This window comes from Tiliqua scincoides, chromosome 16, assembly GCF_035046505.1.
Source record: "Tiliqua scincoides isolate rTilSci1 chromosome 16, rTilSci1.hap2, whole genome shotgun sequence".
Lineage (NCBI taxonomy): Eukaryota > Metazoa > Chordata > Lepidosauria > Squamata > Scincidae > Tiliqua > Tiliqua scincoides.
The window spans coordinates 4,338,501-4,355,124 of record NC_089836.1 but is presented as its reverse complement, the minus strand read 5'-3'; the positions used below and the strand labels follow the sequence as shown (position 1 = coordinate 4,355,124).

Here is a 16,624-nt window from a genome sequence, read left to right as displayed (position 1 = left end):
TTTTATTTGCTATATATCCTGCTTCGTCCCCTGAGGGCTGGGGATAAGAATAGGCCCTCAGTTTGGCTGTACTTGTCGTAAGAGGCGACTAAACAGCCACCGGGTAGATTGGACTCGTCAGCCTGGGAAGGCAGCTCATCTGAGAGAAGGAAAACTCTGACCCCAAACCTTCACTGCCTTTTGGCTACATCCCGTTATGGAAAAGGCTTCAGGAGTCAACCTCGAGGCAAAATCCAGAGCCGGAATCCCTGAGGCAGTTCATGGCTGAACACAGTCACATTCTGGCAATTCCTGCGACGTCGCTGGAACCAACCGTATTGGCATTTGCCTTTCCATTGGACCATTTCAGCGACGTGGAGAGGGGGGATTTGCTGCATGGGTAACAGTCTATCCTCCATATCTACCTTACCCAGGCTTCGCGTGCTGGAGAGGACGCTCTGTTCCAGAACACTATTCAGAGCGCGATACCATAGTCTTCCGAGACTGAAGGATGCCAACAAAGATCCTGCTTCTCAAGCAGGCGGCTTACAAATGTACAATCCTAAGGGTTTAAAAAAAGAAAATAATTTAACAAGCAGTCAGTTAACAGGCACGTGCCAAGCAGGAGAGAAGAGCGAAGCTGAGTTTGAAAGCCTCAGCAGACGTGTCTTTGGACTTCTCAAAACTAGCCGGGAGGGAGCTAATTTAACCACAGTGTTCTCTCTCTGGGGTTCAGGTGAGCTATGTGTCTCGGCTCTTTGCGAAATGGAGAAGAACAACTACCCCTATCAGGTGATGGACAAACATCCAGGCATCTACCTGCTGATGGTGCACCCCAATGAAGTGGTGAGCTGTCCCTGGGGTTTTTTTTTCCATTCTGTTCCCTTGGCTTAAATGTGGTGTGGCATTTTGAAAGACGAAGTGCTATACAATGGGCCCTTATACACATCCTCAGATTTAACTAACCACAGATCCCCAGTCCTCAGGGAACCTTCCAGACATGACCAGAAGTACCTTGCGGTTGCGTCCAAGAAGTCTTCTGAAAGACACTTCCAGTTTGCCAGCTGGGACTCCCGCGGATTTCATTATCTGAAAATTTGGGTATCCACTGGGGGGTGTGTGTGTGTGTGTGTCCTGGAACAGATCTCCCGTGGATACTAAGGGCCCATTGTACTATATAACTTTTGTAGGGTGCAGATTTTTGTCAGGTGGGGAGGGGAGGCCGATAACAAGTTGTGTGGCTTGGAAAGTGAAGCTCTAGTGCTTGCTTACTCAGTGCCTGAGACAGGTTGTTTGGAAGCCCTGGAGGAAAGCACTGCCTGGCCTGTTCACCTCCAGCATATCACTGGCAGCTGTGGGTAATTCTCATGCAACCGCTTCTTCTCCCACTTCCCACTGGTCAGTGGGAGCTTCTGTGATATGGGGGCTTCTGAGGGGTTTTTCAGTTTGTAGGTGTGGGTGGGTGCTAGGTGCATTGACAACCTGAGTCTCATGGGTAACTTGCACTATTGTTGTCACTGGTACAGGAGAGGGGGGCTTCAGTGGGTAGACTTGACCAGATGGACCCTCTTCTAGGTGTGTGTTGATAAGAACATAAGAAGAGCTCCACTGGCCCATCTCGCCCAGCTTCCTGTGTCTCACAGTGGCCCACCAGGTGCCTCAGGGAGCCCACAAGACAACAACATAGCTGCATCCCGTTGCCACTCTCTTGCAGCTGGCATTCAGAGAGAGCCTACTTCTAAAACCAGAAGGTTGCATATTCTCATCATGGACTGCCATGGACTTTTCCTCCATAAATCTTCCCAGTCCTCTTTTAAAGGTATCCAGACCAAGTGCCATCACCACATTCCGTAACTTTTCAAAGGTGTGATTCCAGGTGTCTCCTCAAACCCACAGATCCGTCGCTGGGCCATCCTGACAGCCAGGAACCTGGGGAAGGTGGACAGGGATGATTACTATGACATCCAGGAAGTGTTGACTTGTCTGTTCAAAGTCATTGAGTTGGGCCTCTTTGAAAGTCCCGATATTTACAGCTCTTCGGTGATTGAGAAGGGGAAACTCGTCCTCTTGCCTTCCCATCTGTACGATACTAGCAACTACAAAAACTACTGGCTTGGTGAGTCTGAAAAGTCACGGTTGTGGTGCTAACGTTGTCTAATTTCTTTCCCATCTCATTAAAAGGGAAAGCTCACCTGGTGTAGTGGTTAGAGCTGTGCTTTTAAACTGGTGTGTGACATTCAGGTAAAAATCTGCTTCTGCCTTGGAGCCTGCAACCATCTTTCACAGCTGGGGAGAATCTTGCTAATTGGAAGTGGGAGAGTTTTCTTGTTACCTTGCTTCTCAGTGGCCAAGAGGACCAAGATAAGAAGCCCAGTGCATCTAGTTGCTCCAGGACAGGCTAATTAAAAAAAATGTTTGCTGCTGAGATTATGTAGCGGGGGTAGGGTGAGACAAGCGACTATGAGTAGCCCAGTGGCCTTCTAGAATAGACCCTGTGTCTGGCTCTTTGGTTGGCTGACAGCATCTTGCAAGGTTTAAGAAGAATCCTCAGAAGGGAGGGATTGGCTGCTCTCTTCATTCTGTCATGGGTGCCTGGCCTGACAGTCACCTTGCCTGTTCTCAGAGGTTTGGAATAAACAGGTGAGAGATGGGAGCAAGTAGGATTAGGAAGCTAACTTCATTGTTTTATGTCGGGGTGGCCAACTTTTCCACTTCAGGGATCCTGGACCTTTAACCGTTGTGTAAAACAGGAAATTTCAGCCAGTGCAGCTTGTCATCTCACAGATGGCACAGATGACCTCTACACAATGGTGGAGTCATAGCAGGGTGGGGTTATGTGGAAGCCTGGCCTTCAAAAGAAGCAAAAATGGAGTGCAAAGGGGAGGTGGGATCAGGAGGCAGCAACAATCAGAAGCTTCCCTGGCTGTGTCAGAATTTGAACCTGGGTCTTCCTGATCCACCTCCAGCCACTACACTGCGCTTGGACCTTCAAGCTTAATGGCTTTGTTTTGGCTGAAGATGGAGACTGTGGGGCCAAGTCAGATAACTGCAGTCGTTTGAATTCTGTTTTCTTTTCTTTGTAGGCATCTGTATGTTGCTGACAGTGTTGGAAGAGCAGGCGATGGATTCGTTGCTGCTTGGCTCAGACAAACAAATCAACTTCGTGCAGTCCATAATGTCTGTCATGGAGAAACCAGCAGAGGGTAACTAATTAGTAATCATTGGGAGCAGTGATGAAGCAACTTGAGAACAGATCACACGCATCCAGTTCCTATTCTTTTTGCAGAATGTACGGGCCAAACAAAATTATTTTGTGGAGACCAGAGCCCTCCCCGCTGTGTGCATAGAAATCACTGATTTATTTTGGGGGGGGGGTGCACCCTGTTTTGCACACGAACTGATAGCAAACTCAGATGGTTGAGTATCTATACATATATTTGATTTGCGCAAATTTAATCATAGTAACAAGAAACAATATCCACCAGGGAGCTGGATGTATAAAGAACTAGCATCTGACTTCACAGAAGGCAAATCCCTCACCCAGTAAAAGACAGCCTCATATGTCCAAAATGAGGCTGCCTTTTACTGGGTGAGGGATTTGGTCCAGCTAGCAGCTTGTGATCAGAGCTGATCAGCAGTTGCTGTCCGTGGTTCAGACAGGGTCTTTCCCTGTCCTGCTTGGGAACCATCTTCTGGCAAAGCAGATGTTATACCACTGACCTATGGCCCTTGTTGTTTTGGTCGTGGGGGATTTTGAGTGCACACCAGACATTTCAGCATCCTTCATCTTCCCCAAAGAGTGTAGGATATTCCGATTTCTAAATGCTGCCATATACTTTTTTTTTTCAGATCAAAGCAAGGATCCTTTCTGGCCTGCACTTCACTGTTTCATGGTGATTTTGGATAAGCTTGGGTCCAAAGTCTGGGGCCAGCCCATTGATCCAGTAGAGGCATTTCAGAACATCATCAACAACCCAAGTTATAAGAACGAAATAAAGAGCATCCGTGAGAGCTGCACAGGGTCAGTCCTTGTTCTTCTTTTCCTTCAAAGTAGGTTGAAGCTTTGAAAACCACAGGTCTCGGGTGGCTTTTGGAGTTGGTAATCAAGGAAGCAGTCCAGTGGCGCTCTTCCTTTTGTTCAGGCCTCTATGACTGTAGTTACTTACCTGGAGTGGTTTAAACCACCCTCCGATATAGAGAGGTGTCTCTGGACACTCTTTACAATTACTTACCTGGAATCTCTGGATGCCTCTCCTGGAGCGCACCAGGCCAGCGACCTACTCTATAGGCCTCCACAGGCCTCAGAAGACACAGGCCTCAGAATGACCCGCAGAAGATGTCTGCTGGCTTCGCCCATCTAGTCCAGTCAATGGTTTCCCATTGGGGCCAGCCAGACGTCCCAGTGAGAAGTCCACAAACGTATCCCTCTCTTGACATTGCTTTCCTGCAACTCAGATTAAGAGGTAGATTGTGAAATAGCCGTTATGTGTACATTTTATTCCATTTCTCCCCATCGCAAGCTTTTAGGGTGCAGCACGCTAAACATTTGCAGTTAATAAACTCCGGTTTATACTATTTCTGGATTGAAACTTTGCCTTTTTAATGTTTTTTGAAGGACTAAATCTGAGCCGGTGTCCAACTATGGTGATGACATGATGACCTGCAGCCAAATCGTGTACGATTACCAAACAGAAAAGCCCCAGAAGGTAACTTCTGGAAGGTCTAGAAGTAGCTTTTTATGGTTTCCCTGGATGCTTGAAAGATGCAGTGTGGTCAGTCCTGGAATAGAATTGAACCACTTCTCTCCTCCTGAGGAGAAGTCCTTGAGTAGCATGACCCTTTTCGGAGGTGATGTTCTGTTCATATTTGTTCAGTGAAGGCAGCTTGGCATTCACTGTGGAATTTGGAGCTCTGAAAACGTTTTCACGGTGGTGGCTTAAGAGCAAGTTTCAAGTTCTTAAGACAGCAGAGAGGCTGATGGGTGGTGGATGGGCTGCTAGTGAAATCTCCAAAGCAAGAAGGATGCTGTGCAGCTTTTTATTTTTTCACAGAAAGCGGCATGGGGTTGTCAAGTGCTAGCTAAACAGCGACTCTCTGGTTTTGATTTCAGGATATTGGATGGAAAAGTGCCATTTGCCCAGATTATTGCCCTAACTTGTACGAAGACATGCAAACGGTGGCCGACATGCTCCAGTACGAGGTCGGCCAAGACATGAGGCTGCACAACAGCACCTTTCTGTGGTTCATCCCTTTTGTTCACTCCATCATGGACCTCAGAGAGGGTGTCGCCTACAATGGAGAAGTCATCCACCATCTGTGTTCGGAAATCAAAGAGGCCCACAGCCTGGCCTTCCCATATTTTGACAGAGTGTCTGAGTTCTTCATGTGGATCCTGGTGTCGGTGGTTGAGCTCCATCACAACAAAAACTCCCTGCATCTCTTGTGGATCACCTCCTCAAAGTGGTTGGAAGCGGTGGTGAATTGTGCCGCGCTCCCAAGCGGAGAGTTTCTGCGTGGCGCCCAGAGGTCAGCCTGGAACCCCCCACGAGCGACAGCAACAGCTCTGTCGCAGGGGTGCAGCTCCATACAGTCTGCGTGCATGAAGCTGATACGTAGCCTCTTGAAGGAGGGCTACCAGCAGGGGCAGAAGGTTGCTTGCGAACCGTTGCTCAACAGACTCAACGTGATCGTGCGCTGTGGCGTGAGCCACCAGGAGGACTGCCTGCTGACCGTGCAGGAGAGGCGAGATTTGCAAGCCTGTCTAAAGCAGGTTGTGAGAAGTATCAAGGATAAGCGGACACAGTCTGCTGCCTCTGGGGAAGGCACCGGGCTTTGTGTCGCTTCACCCACCCACTCGACAAAGCAAGATAAGGGAATGCCGGAAAACAGGTGTCCGGTGACCACGTGCTGTGAGCACCCGTCAGCATTAAGGGGGAATGTTCAAGAGGGCATGTTGCCCAGAAGTAACGGATTGGGTGAGATGTGTAAGGAAGCCTCTTGCAGAGTCCAGCTATGCAGAAGTCTTTGTAGAACCTCAGTGTGTCTTTTGACTAAAATTAAACAAGAACCAGAGGACAGTTCAACACAGGAAAGCAAGAATTTGAATTGTTCCAATGAACAGAGGGATGCCCAGCAAAATGGTCACCCGGCACAGGGGGACCAGAGCAAGCCCACTGCATCACATGCTTGTTCCGACCAAGGCGTCCACAACCTGAAAGCGAGAGAGGTCAGTAAGAAGGAGGAAAGACTCGGGCCTTCCCCATGTCCACCAGTTCCTGAAAGGAATCAAAACGATAGGAATGGCCCAGAGATAAATTCAAATCAAATCAAGTTGGAGAAACCTCACTTGTTACTGAAACTGAGACAGCTTAGTGAAAAACTCAAGCAGAAAAGTTTCACTTTGAAACCAGCAGGAGAAAAACAGGAGCCAGTCAAAAGTGGGAGTGGAGGGCAGAAGGGTGGAGACAGCGGAGCCAGTCGCAGCCCTTCAGATGTTTTGCAGCACAAAGCGGGGGAGAGCTCAGCCGGCACTGTTCAGATGGATCCACTCTCCACAGGCAGGCCAGCAGGTCCCGGAAGCACCTTGACCGGAGACCACGATTTGCACGAGAGTGATGAGGATCACATGCCGTTTACGATGATCCTTCAGAAGTTGAGGGTCAAAGGGTCTGCTTCTGCAGCCAGCCCGATGACCGATTCTCAGGTCGACAGGGACCTCAGCAAATTGTCTTTAACCACCTATGCCAGTATAATCAATTTTCCTGTTGATTCAAGCCAAGAGAACACCATTCCTTGCCAGAGCAGCATTACAAGGAAGGTCCAAGGTGTCACTAGGTCTCTGTCTGTTGATCAGTTGCCGGACACGGGCAAGCCCACTGAACAGGTCATTACAATTTCGGATTCAGAAGAGGGTGAAAACAAGGAGCCAATGAAAGGAAAAGCAGGTGTGTGTCTTGAGAAGCAGTCCGGTGTGGCCCAGGAGCAGGCACTGTTGTCCACCTCCAGTTCCCCGTTGCCCTATGAGGAATGTGCATCACAGATTTTTGAGTTTGAGACAGAGGAAGACATCTATTCAGCTTGGCAAGATAGCCAGCTGGAGGAGAAGATGGAGAAGCCGTGTCCTTCTGTGAAAACCAGCAGCTGCAGCACATCAGTGGATTTTGAGGCCATACAGCAGATAAATGACTGGGGTTATGACACAGACTACCTTGGGGATGAGGTCACTGAGAAAGCAGCAGAAACACTGGAACAGCAAGTGAAATGCAGCAAGGCTGAGAGGCAGCAGGTACGAACAAGCAAAGGAAGCGAAGCAGGCAGAAAGCATGGGACGTCACTCAGCAAGGGAACTGTGGCATCTCGCTCAGAACTTGCCACTAGGGTACACGCTAAGGACAGAGAGCATCCTGGGGGCAAAGATCTGGTCCGGCCTTGTACGTCAGCATCTTCTGTCAAAGAATCCCCTCCAGGGAAACATTCCCCCAAGTTCCAGGAGGTTGAGGCAGCTCAAAGTCCCAAGAAAAGCATTCTGAAGCCCAGTGCCAGCCACTCAAAATGGCTACAGGCCAAACCATTCAGGTCTGACCCCACTGAGGCCCCACCAAAGGAAGATCACCACTGTCAACAGTCAACAGCAGAAAAACTTGGCCAGAAGAAGACCTCCCAGAATGCACTTGGGCATTCTTTGGACTCTGTTGCCAAATGGCGCGGCTGTGGGGAAACGGCCAGTGAGTCGAGACTTCCGGCGAAAAAGGCAAAATTAATACCGGCTCAGAACCTGGTCGTCAGGAACAGGAAAATGTTGGCCTGTCAAGAACGGCCTGTTCAACAGCAGTCCACAGTGGAGAAACTTGGCCTGAAAAAGGCACCCCGGAAAGCATTGGAGCTTTCCCAGCGTTCCCTGGACAACGTCGCCCAGTTGCGCAACCATGGGAAAGCTGTAGGCGATTTGGGGCTCCCACAGCAAAAGGCCTCAAAGGCCGGTAAAAACCGAAAATTGTTTGCCCACCAGGGACGTCCGTCGAGGCGTTCGGGATCCAGAGAGAGCAAAGAGGAGCAGGCTGCTCACCGAGCTGCCAAAATAGCCAGGAAGGCACAACTGAAGCAGTGCTTACAGTCGCGTACGAAGGTGGCTGAGAATCAGAAAGTCGGGCCGGAGCAGGGTAGCACTTCCTTGAGCTGTGAGAAAAATCAGTTAAGGCAGAGCTCGCTGGAGAAGGAGGGGTTCCAGCTGCCCCCCGAGCCGCCATTGGCCAGACGAGACTCCACTGAGGCAAACATCCAAGGAAGTTCTGCAGCCCTTCCAGGGACGTCTTGTTCTTCTGCAACTGATGCCAGGAAAGGAGACTCGGTGGATGTAACCATGTCCCCCTCTAGCCCTTGTGACGAGGGAGCAGATCCCAATGAGAGCATGTCCAAATTGAATGAGAACATGGAAGAGGACGATGGCTTGTTTTTAACTCAGCGGGACACAGTGGACATGGAGCTGTGTTCGCAAGAGGAAAACGACATAGAGATGGAAGTAAATGTTCCCCAAGGCCCCTTGCAGGCTCATTCTGAGATATGCAGCCATGCAGGGTGTTCAGAAAAGGTGAGCAATGCGGGGGCGTCTTGCAAGGAGCACTCCACTCCTGACCCATCAAACCATGTGTTTGCCAAGCCTTCTGCACCTGCCAGGCCTCCCACAGCCAAGCTTTTCTCCTCCAGCTCTTCGCGGAACGCCAACCTCGCCAAGGACCTGGAGAATAACTCCAAGGCCCCCGTGGCTCGGAATGCGTCCGCCCCCCCTGCCTCAAAAGGGGAAGGCTTCAGGTCCCAAACCCCAACCTTCAGCAGCATTCTTCGGCCACAGAATTCGAACCCTGTCCCCCAGCCACGGAGCATGCAGAACAACTGCTTTGCAGCAGTGATTCCCAGGAGGGCAGCGGTCCTTGGAGTATATGCTGGGCAGGAGGTGCGCCAGCCCCCCCCACAACCACACAGCGCCAGCACCCAGCAGAGGGACTTCAAAATGTTCATTAAGGCGGTTCTGAAGTGGGAATATAGCATGTTTGCAGACTTCAGCCGGTTTGGGGCCCCAGATGACCTCCGCCAGTCGATTGTGGGACCAGTTCCTCTCAGGTTTCAGGACTACAACGACTACTTCAACACCTTCTTCCCTTTAATGATGTTAAACGCTTTTGAAACGGTAGGTCTTGCCATTTTGTCAAATGTTTATCTTTGAGGCATTTTTAGAATTCTGGGTGTATTTTCACGCTGTGACACCAGACAGCGGCAAAGCTCTCCCTGCTGTCTTTTTCAGGGCTGGAAGGACTGCCGTGGGAAGCATCAGGTCAACACTTGTTTAAGATGAGTGGTTCTCAAACTCCTACAGAGGGATGGGGGCAGTAGCAGCAACGTGACCCCCAGGATCGTGCTGCTGCCGGAGTCAGAAGGGGTTTTTTTTTACTTACAGACGTCTGTGCCAGCCCCTGAGGAGGGTGCGGGGAACCCTTCAGATGCCTCCACAGGGCTCCCCAAGTCTCCAATTGAGTAAAAATAATGATCTAAAACCACTTCTGGTTTCACAATCAAAAAGTGGAAGTAGTTTCCGATCATTATTTTTACCCAGAGGCTTAGGGGGTCCTGCAGAGACATCCATGGAGTTTCCTGCACCCCTGTGGAGGCTGGCTTGAATGTCTGTAAGTAAAGAAAAAAAACAACACCCTTCTGACCCTGGCAATGCCGCGATCCTGGGGATCACATCGTTGCCATTACTTTGTCCCACCCCTTCGGGGGCCAGAGAGAAGTGCTTCCCTGGCTGGTGGGTCGCAACCCACCAGTTTGGGAACCACCGTTTTAGACCATCATGACTAGATCTGCTAAGTTTCCAAAACCAAGGTGATAGCACAAAGAGAGCAGCTGGTGTAGTTAAGGTTTGAGGAACCAGGATTCAAATCCCAACTCAGCCATGAAGTCCATTGCTTGCTGTTAGGTCAACTGCTTTTTGCAGTCATGGGGTGGTTAAGAGGATAAAATGGAACTGGGGAGAAGAGCCCCACTTGCATTGCATCCTGGGTTTTCGTGATAGGATATGCAGTTTCTCAGTTTTGACCAAAACCCCAAGCACTTCAGTGTCTGCATATGTGTGTGTTAGTGAGGGAGAATGGCGTAGCTGGCAGCAGTGCACCTCAAGAACAGCCCCACTGGGTCAGGCCCAAGGCCTGTGTAGTCCAGCGTCCTGGATCTCACAGTGTGTTCCCCACCAGCCTCGGGGAACACACAAGACAACAAGAGACCTGCATCCTGGTACCGTCCCTTGATTTTGAGGGATTGTGGCCCACCCCATATGACTAGGACCACTACCATGGAACTTGCATCCCAGCCGCTGGTTTTGACTGTGTGCACCCTTGTAGGAGTGTCCTCCTTCAGCTAATACTCTTGGTTTCCTTCAGGTAGCACAAGATTGGCTAGAGACTCAGAGGTCCAAAGAGAAATCTTTCACCTTGAGTTTGGTGAGCTGTTCTGCAGATGTTGGGTCAGCAAATTTCACAGGTGAGAGTCTCATCAAGTAAGTGACCAGACAGTGAAATCACAATACCTTTTTTAATGGCAGTCAGTGGTTAGGTGCACGGAGTCGCTCCGTAAATGCTCACGGGAGGCTCCCTGGCAATTTGCCTCTCCCCTTTCCCGCTAAAGCACTGCACTCGCTTGGGTTGTACAGCGTGCAAACGGAGAGTTCAGCTCTGAAGCCTGTACCTTTTAACATAAACGCCAATTATTGCAATTGAACATATTTTGGGTGTTAGAGCTGTTACTCGCTCAAAGGAATCTTAACCTGTTGATTTTGTGAGCCAGTGAAACATGCATACATTCAGTGCTTCTGAAAACAGTGCTGTTCTGAAGAGAATTCTCCCCCCAAATTTATAAGAGATATTCTCCTTGTGTCTGAAGAGGAAACAGCTCTTCTAAGCTTCTGCAAGCTGCCCACAGTTTATGCAAATGTATGTATTCAAATATACGTGTGTGTATGTATAAACCTACTTCCTGTTTAATAATAAGGAGCAGCTTTGTAATTGAACAGATTTAACGTGATTAATGTGGGGTTTGAGAGCCCAATCCTGAGCTCTGTACGCTGACTTACCACCGGCGTGCACTGCCGCAAATGTGCCCTAAGGCCTCCTTTTCCCTCTTCCCCAGTGGAGTATCTGGAGGGTTTGTAGTCATGTAGGAGGCCAAAGAGAAAGAAGAGTAATGTTTGGAATGGGGTGGACAGTTCCCTGTTCTCACCTGAACTGACAGTCCCAAGAACATTGTCCCCCTAGAACATTGTCCTGGGACAAATGTACATAGACGTATGCTTCCCTGGAAAGTCCTGAGGGTGAGCTCTACAATACAGTACAAGGCACTTCCCCTAAAAAGCTTTGATTCAAACAATTTTTCAAACCTTTGGAGTGATTGATATAGGGACCTTTAATAAGTTCATACGGCCTCCTCCGTCTGTGACTAGCTGCTCCTATTTTTTCCTTCTGTTTACAAACGATTTCTCCAGTCGACATTCCCGAAAGCGATCTGGCTGCTCAGCGGCATCCCAAGGAAGACGACTTGGTCTTCTTAACAGTGTCTGAGAAACGAAGCCCCTCTTGCGAGGAGAAGGAGAACTGTGATGTGCGTTACGTCGGCCTCGTGACACAGTTTAAGTCGGGCAACCCTACTAGTAAGTTTAGTGAGGTGTGTCGGAAGGCTGCCATGACCAGGACCCCAAGAATTGGGGGGACTGTTTATCCTTCTGTGCTCTTGCTCTTAAATGTCTCAGTCTTTACAAAGGGGGGGGGGTTATGTTGTCTTAGCTTCTTTGTAGTATTTGCTGTTAATATGAATTCAAATCTTTTGAGAACTACCGCTGGGCTATGTGGCAGGCAGGCAGGCTATAAATTGGGCAAAGGGAACTTCCACTGTTGATTTCCTTCTTGGGATGGGGAGGGGGCACTCTGGTCAATAGAAATGGGAGTGCTGGGCTGACAGAAACCTTTTGCAGTGGGGCTTTCTTGGCTGTGCTTGGCCTTGCCCTGGAGCTTAGAAATGCCTCCTGCATACTGGTCCACAAGAGGTTTCAAACTCTTATTTCATCATGTTTAGATCAATGCTTTTGTGGTATAGTCTTCTGTTGGCCACTACTTATTGTTTGGTCAATTGGTAGTATTTAATACTACCTAAAAAAATGTTGTTCATTATTATTGATTTTTGGAAGAACAAAATAATAAAACACCACCAATTAATGATGATGATGATGATCTAATCTATTTACGGTATATACTGCCTTCCAACAAAAAAGTGAAATGTGTGCATGTGGAAGCTCAGGCCGTGGTTTGAGTTCTAAACTACACACAGTGCAACTTTCGGTCTGAATGGAGCTTGTGCTCTGCTTCCCTCTCCCTCCCCCAACATGAACAGAGAAGAAGGTTGTCTGTCACCTGGCTATCCAGACACAAGGGAATCTGTTCCGGGCCAGCAAGCAAGTCAAGTGCGTGGTGGTCAGCAGCTTGCTGACGACGCAGCGAAGGTTTCGAGCTCTGCTCCTGTTCAGACGAAGCCCCCTGTACAAGCCCATCGTCAGCCCAAGTTATGGCTACTTCCGCCCACGTTACTTGAACGCAGACACGAAGAACATGGTAAGAATGTTGTTCGCCGTCTTTACGAGCCTTAGTGTTGGTTGGTGGATTGGTTATCCAGAGTCGTCGGTGTGCATGGTGACTTGCAACGGATGACAAGACAGGGTCCTTTTTGCATGACAATCAAAGGTAAATAAGACATTTTCAAGCTTTATAGTTACTTACCGGGTGTAAACAAGAGAGTCCACTGAATTAAAACTTAAGTTTAATGTTCACGTTGAGTAAATATATTTAAGAATTTAAATGCTGCTTAAATATTGTGGCTCTAAAACACCTGAAGTTTTTCATACGTGGCTCTTACGTGAAGTAAGCTTGGGAACCACTGGACTAAGGGGAACATGCCAGAAGCCTCATGGAAAAGGCAGATTTTGAGGAGCAATTGGAAGGAAGGAAGATAAGGCGTTGCAAGGTTGCCAGCAAAAGGGTTAGCAGGGGAGGAAGGCCAGGGTTAGCATTGGAGGGGAGCCGGGGACCGCTGGGCGACTGAGTGTGGTGGGGTTGGAGGAATGAAGGTCACAGACAGGCATAGCAGGCTATGAGAGCAGAAGTGGGGAAGGGCGAGGTCCTGGGGAAGGAGTAGAGGCTTGTGCTGGATTGGGGACAGATAGGAAGGCGGAGGAGGAATCTGAGGGGGGACCTACCATGGTCAGAGTCATGGCAAAGGTGAATGGTGGTGGCAGAATGCTGGGCGGATGTAAGACAGTAAGAGGAGACAGTTGCAGTCAGTCAAGGCAAGAGATGACCAGGAGATGGAGCTGTGATGGAGGAGGTGGGGCTGTGTTTCTCAATGTGATTGATGATTGATGGCAGACTAGGTAGAAACGGGGATACGAAGGAGTCTTAGGCTTCTTTGCTGTGGCCTAAGGATGAGTCAGGGATAATTGGGCTAGTCGGGGCAGCTTTTCAGGTTCATTGGGTCCTGACGGCTGTGGGCCCAATCCTACCCAACTTTCCAGTGACAGTGCAGCTGCATTGCAACCCCAAGATAAGGGAACCAACAATCCCTTACCTTGAGGAGGCCTCTGTGGCTGCCCCCCCCCCCACAAGATGCAGTGTACATCCCATTGGCACAGCTAAATCAGTGTGGGAAAGTTGGATAGGGTTGGGCCCTGTGTTTGAGAAGCAGGGATCTTGTGGTGATCCCAGTATTGTGCACTCAGATGGCGGTGGCGGCGGCAGCCAGTGGCAGTCGAAGGAAGGGCTGGTTCCATGAACCTGGCTCTGCCTGGGGCGCTGTTGTTGGCTGCCTCCCTCAGGCTGCAGCAGCCCACAGCAGCAGGAGAAAGCATTGGACTTGCAAGCTCAGTTCCCGGAGGGAGTGTGTTGGAGCAAGTTGGGCATCCAGCTGCATCCCTGACAGAACCGAACCGATCGTTTTGGTGACTGTTGTTCCGTTCTGCTTCCCTCCAGGTCTCTGGTGACTTCAACGAGGATCAAAGGCGAGCGATTGAAACGGCTTATGCCATGGTGACGCAGGAACCGTCAGTGCCCAGCATTTGCCTGATCCATGGGCCTCCTGGGACAGGAAAATCCAAAACGATCCTTGGTCTCCTGGACCGCATTCTGAATGACGTGAGTGAGGCTGATGTCCTGCTCACCCTGCGAGGGACAATCCTCCTTTACTAGTTGATACACTGATGATGATGGGAAGAAGCACACAAGAGGGCTCGCTTCTGAGCCTGTGTGCTCTTCATAATTTAGCTGCCACCTTTAATCCTGGCAGTGCTCTTGTGTTTTTAATAGCCTAAAATGCAGGCATGAAGCAGGTGGCATTGACCCTGAATCACGGTAGTGCTGGGGAAACCTTCACCTTTAGGCTTTTTGTGCCACCCTGCCCTCCGAGGCAAAGGACCAAGTTTTAAAAAGGAAAAAAAAAATTGGCAATTGTAATTGTGGAAGATCTATAGTATTAAAATTCAGATTGCACAACGGGCACCTCTTTTTTCACTTCCAGAGCTCGCGGGCGGAGAATCCTGCGCAACGCCCCCACGCCAGGCGGAAGCAAAATCGAGTGCTGGTTTGTGCGCCCTCCAACGCCGCCGTTGACGAACTGATGAAGAAAATCATCCTGGTGTTCAAGGAGAAATGCCCGGACAAGGAAAAGTGTTTGGGTACGATGGGCTCTTGCCTCGTTGTCATCCATGAATTTAGGTGACTGGAGGGAGTGAATAGTTTGGTTATGTCTGAAGTGAGAAGAATTTATAGCATTCCAAACAAGAAGCCACGCCCTTTTGCGTGATTGGATATTATACCTGTCCCGTGGCTTCCATCCTTTTTCGCTCTTTCATCGTTCTGATTTGGCTAGACATGGGGAGGGAGAGGAACCAGGCAGTCCATTGAAGTCCTCCCCTTAACTCCTTTGAAAGCCTTATTCAGCCACCTTTTGGCTTCTGCTTTTTCTGCGAGCATTGCCCTATGTCCTCTCTGAGACTAGAAACTTGCTTGTTTTAAACAGAAGTTAAGATTCTGAGCGAAGCTGTACCCAGCACCCCCTTTCTGTGAGTTTTCTGTATTTTTGTGGAATTGCAGCTCACACAGGAGCCTGTGTGTGAAGTGATCCTTTAATCCAGTGGTTCCCAAAATTTTTCAACTGGCAGCTCCCTTGACCTACTGGACCATTGGCCACAGCCACAATCCTAGATATTATGTAGGGTGGCGGGATTTCTTGTGAGGATTCTATGGCTCTCCTGGCTGGTTTCCGCAGCTTCCTGGGAAGCCACGGGTCACAGTTTGGGAACCACTGCTTTAAGCTTGGCATGTGTTTTGTGCTAAATTTCAGTTACATGGGTGGCCGTGGAAATCGGACAGCCTCTGGTCAGAAAAGGCCCCCTTGTTTAGAGCCGGAGATTGGGGTGAAAGTGCCAGAGGGTATCTAGATGCATTTCTGCCATGGTATGTTTGGTGGCAATACCAGAAGAGCTGAAATGGGAAAACCACTTTTGAGTCAGGGCTGGGCTAACTTTCCATCATGGGGTGAAGAAGGTGCTGTGAGTATCCATAACACCAAATGAACACCAAATGAATCTAAGCACATTTACATCTAAAATTGCCTATTAGAGTAGGTTACCCTAGTGTGGGGGCCCCTTAGGTGCCAGGCCCATTTGGGAGCAGTTGGTCCAGTTGACTGAAAGTCTGCCTTGGCAAGGGGAAGCAAGCAAGATGATGTGTTTGTGATCTGAACAGTAATAAGGTTACTTACTTATACAAGATGCAGATTTGAACCATGAAAATGCTTGAACTGGTTTTTGCCTGGTTTTTGCACCTTTATTATTAATGTAGTCAAAGATTGGTGTAATTCAGAGGGCTCTGACTGATTTTTATTTCCAGGAAACTGCGGTGATATCAACCTGGTGCGCCTGGGGCAAGAAAAATCCATCCACAAGGATGTCCGGCACTTCAGCCTGTATGACCTGGTCGAGCGCAGAATAAGTGAGTTGTCTTTTCAGGTGGCAGTCTCCTGTCGGTGCTTTGATTCTAGAGCTTTCTGTTAAAGTTCATCTGTAATGACCGGCAGTGGAGGAGGGTATCTGTGAATGAGGTGCTCCCCAGACAGGGTGATGTCCTCTTTGCAACTCCCAGGTATGCAGTGGGAGGCAGCCGTGTGGCCCCTTCCAGTTCTGTCTTGCTGCAAGACACAGGCACTCAAGCGGTGCTACGCAAAGCATACAGTTCCCTAGATCTGAACTCTTCTACCCTCACTGAGAACACACCTGAGGAATTTGGAGTAGGGGGGAAAGAAGTATGTTTGGCAGCCGGGGGCGAGAGCAAGTGGCTCCATGCCTACAGTGATTCCAGGACACAGGCTCTGAGAGGCAGGTATCCCTGGGGGGAACAGCAAAAATGCTCTGCACTTTGCCCCAGCCTGTAGTAGACAAGCGCAGAGTTTCCTTAGTAAGCACTCCAGTTGCCCCTTTGGTGGTGTCCAAGACAATCCTGGTGAAGGATGGAGATGAGACATGGCAGTATTACGCATGGAGCATGCTGCACCTCTCCTGTGT

General features: G+C 49.4%; 1 protein-coding gene across 2 annotated transcripts in view; it reads left to right on the top strand.

The window, feature by feature from the left end:
• Positions 1–16,624, top strand: part of SETX (senataxin) — a 40,873-nt gene that overhangs the window by 10,296 nt on the left and 13,953 nt on the right. For both annotated transcript variants that reach the window (XM_066610609.1, XM_066610610.1), the window contains exons 4-15: positions 716–825; positions 1,876–2,095; positions 3,063–3,182; positions 3,829–4,000; positions 4,595–4,685; positions 5,090–9,167; positions 10,414–10,509; positions 11,507–11,671; positions 12,409–12,626; positions 14,037–14,198; positions 14,581–14,737; positions 15,954–16,055. In XM_066610609.1, the coding sequence (XP_066466706.1) occupies positions 716–825; positions 1,876–2,095; positions 3,063–3,182; positions 3,829–4,000; positions 4,595–4,685; positions 5,090–9,167; positions 10,414–10,509; positions 11,507–11,671; positions 12,409–12,626; positions 14,037–14,198; positions 14,581–14,737; positions 15,954–16,055 (5,691 nt within the window). The remainder of the gene's footprint in view (positions 1–715; positions 826–1,875; positions 2,096–3,062; positions 3,183–3,828; positions 4,001–4,594; positions 4,686–5,089; positions 9,168–10,413; positions 10,510–11,506; positions 11,672–12,408; positions 12,627–14,036; positions 14,199–14,580; positions 14,738–15,953; positions 16,056–16,624) is intronic.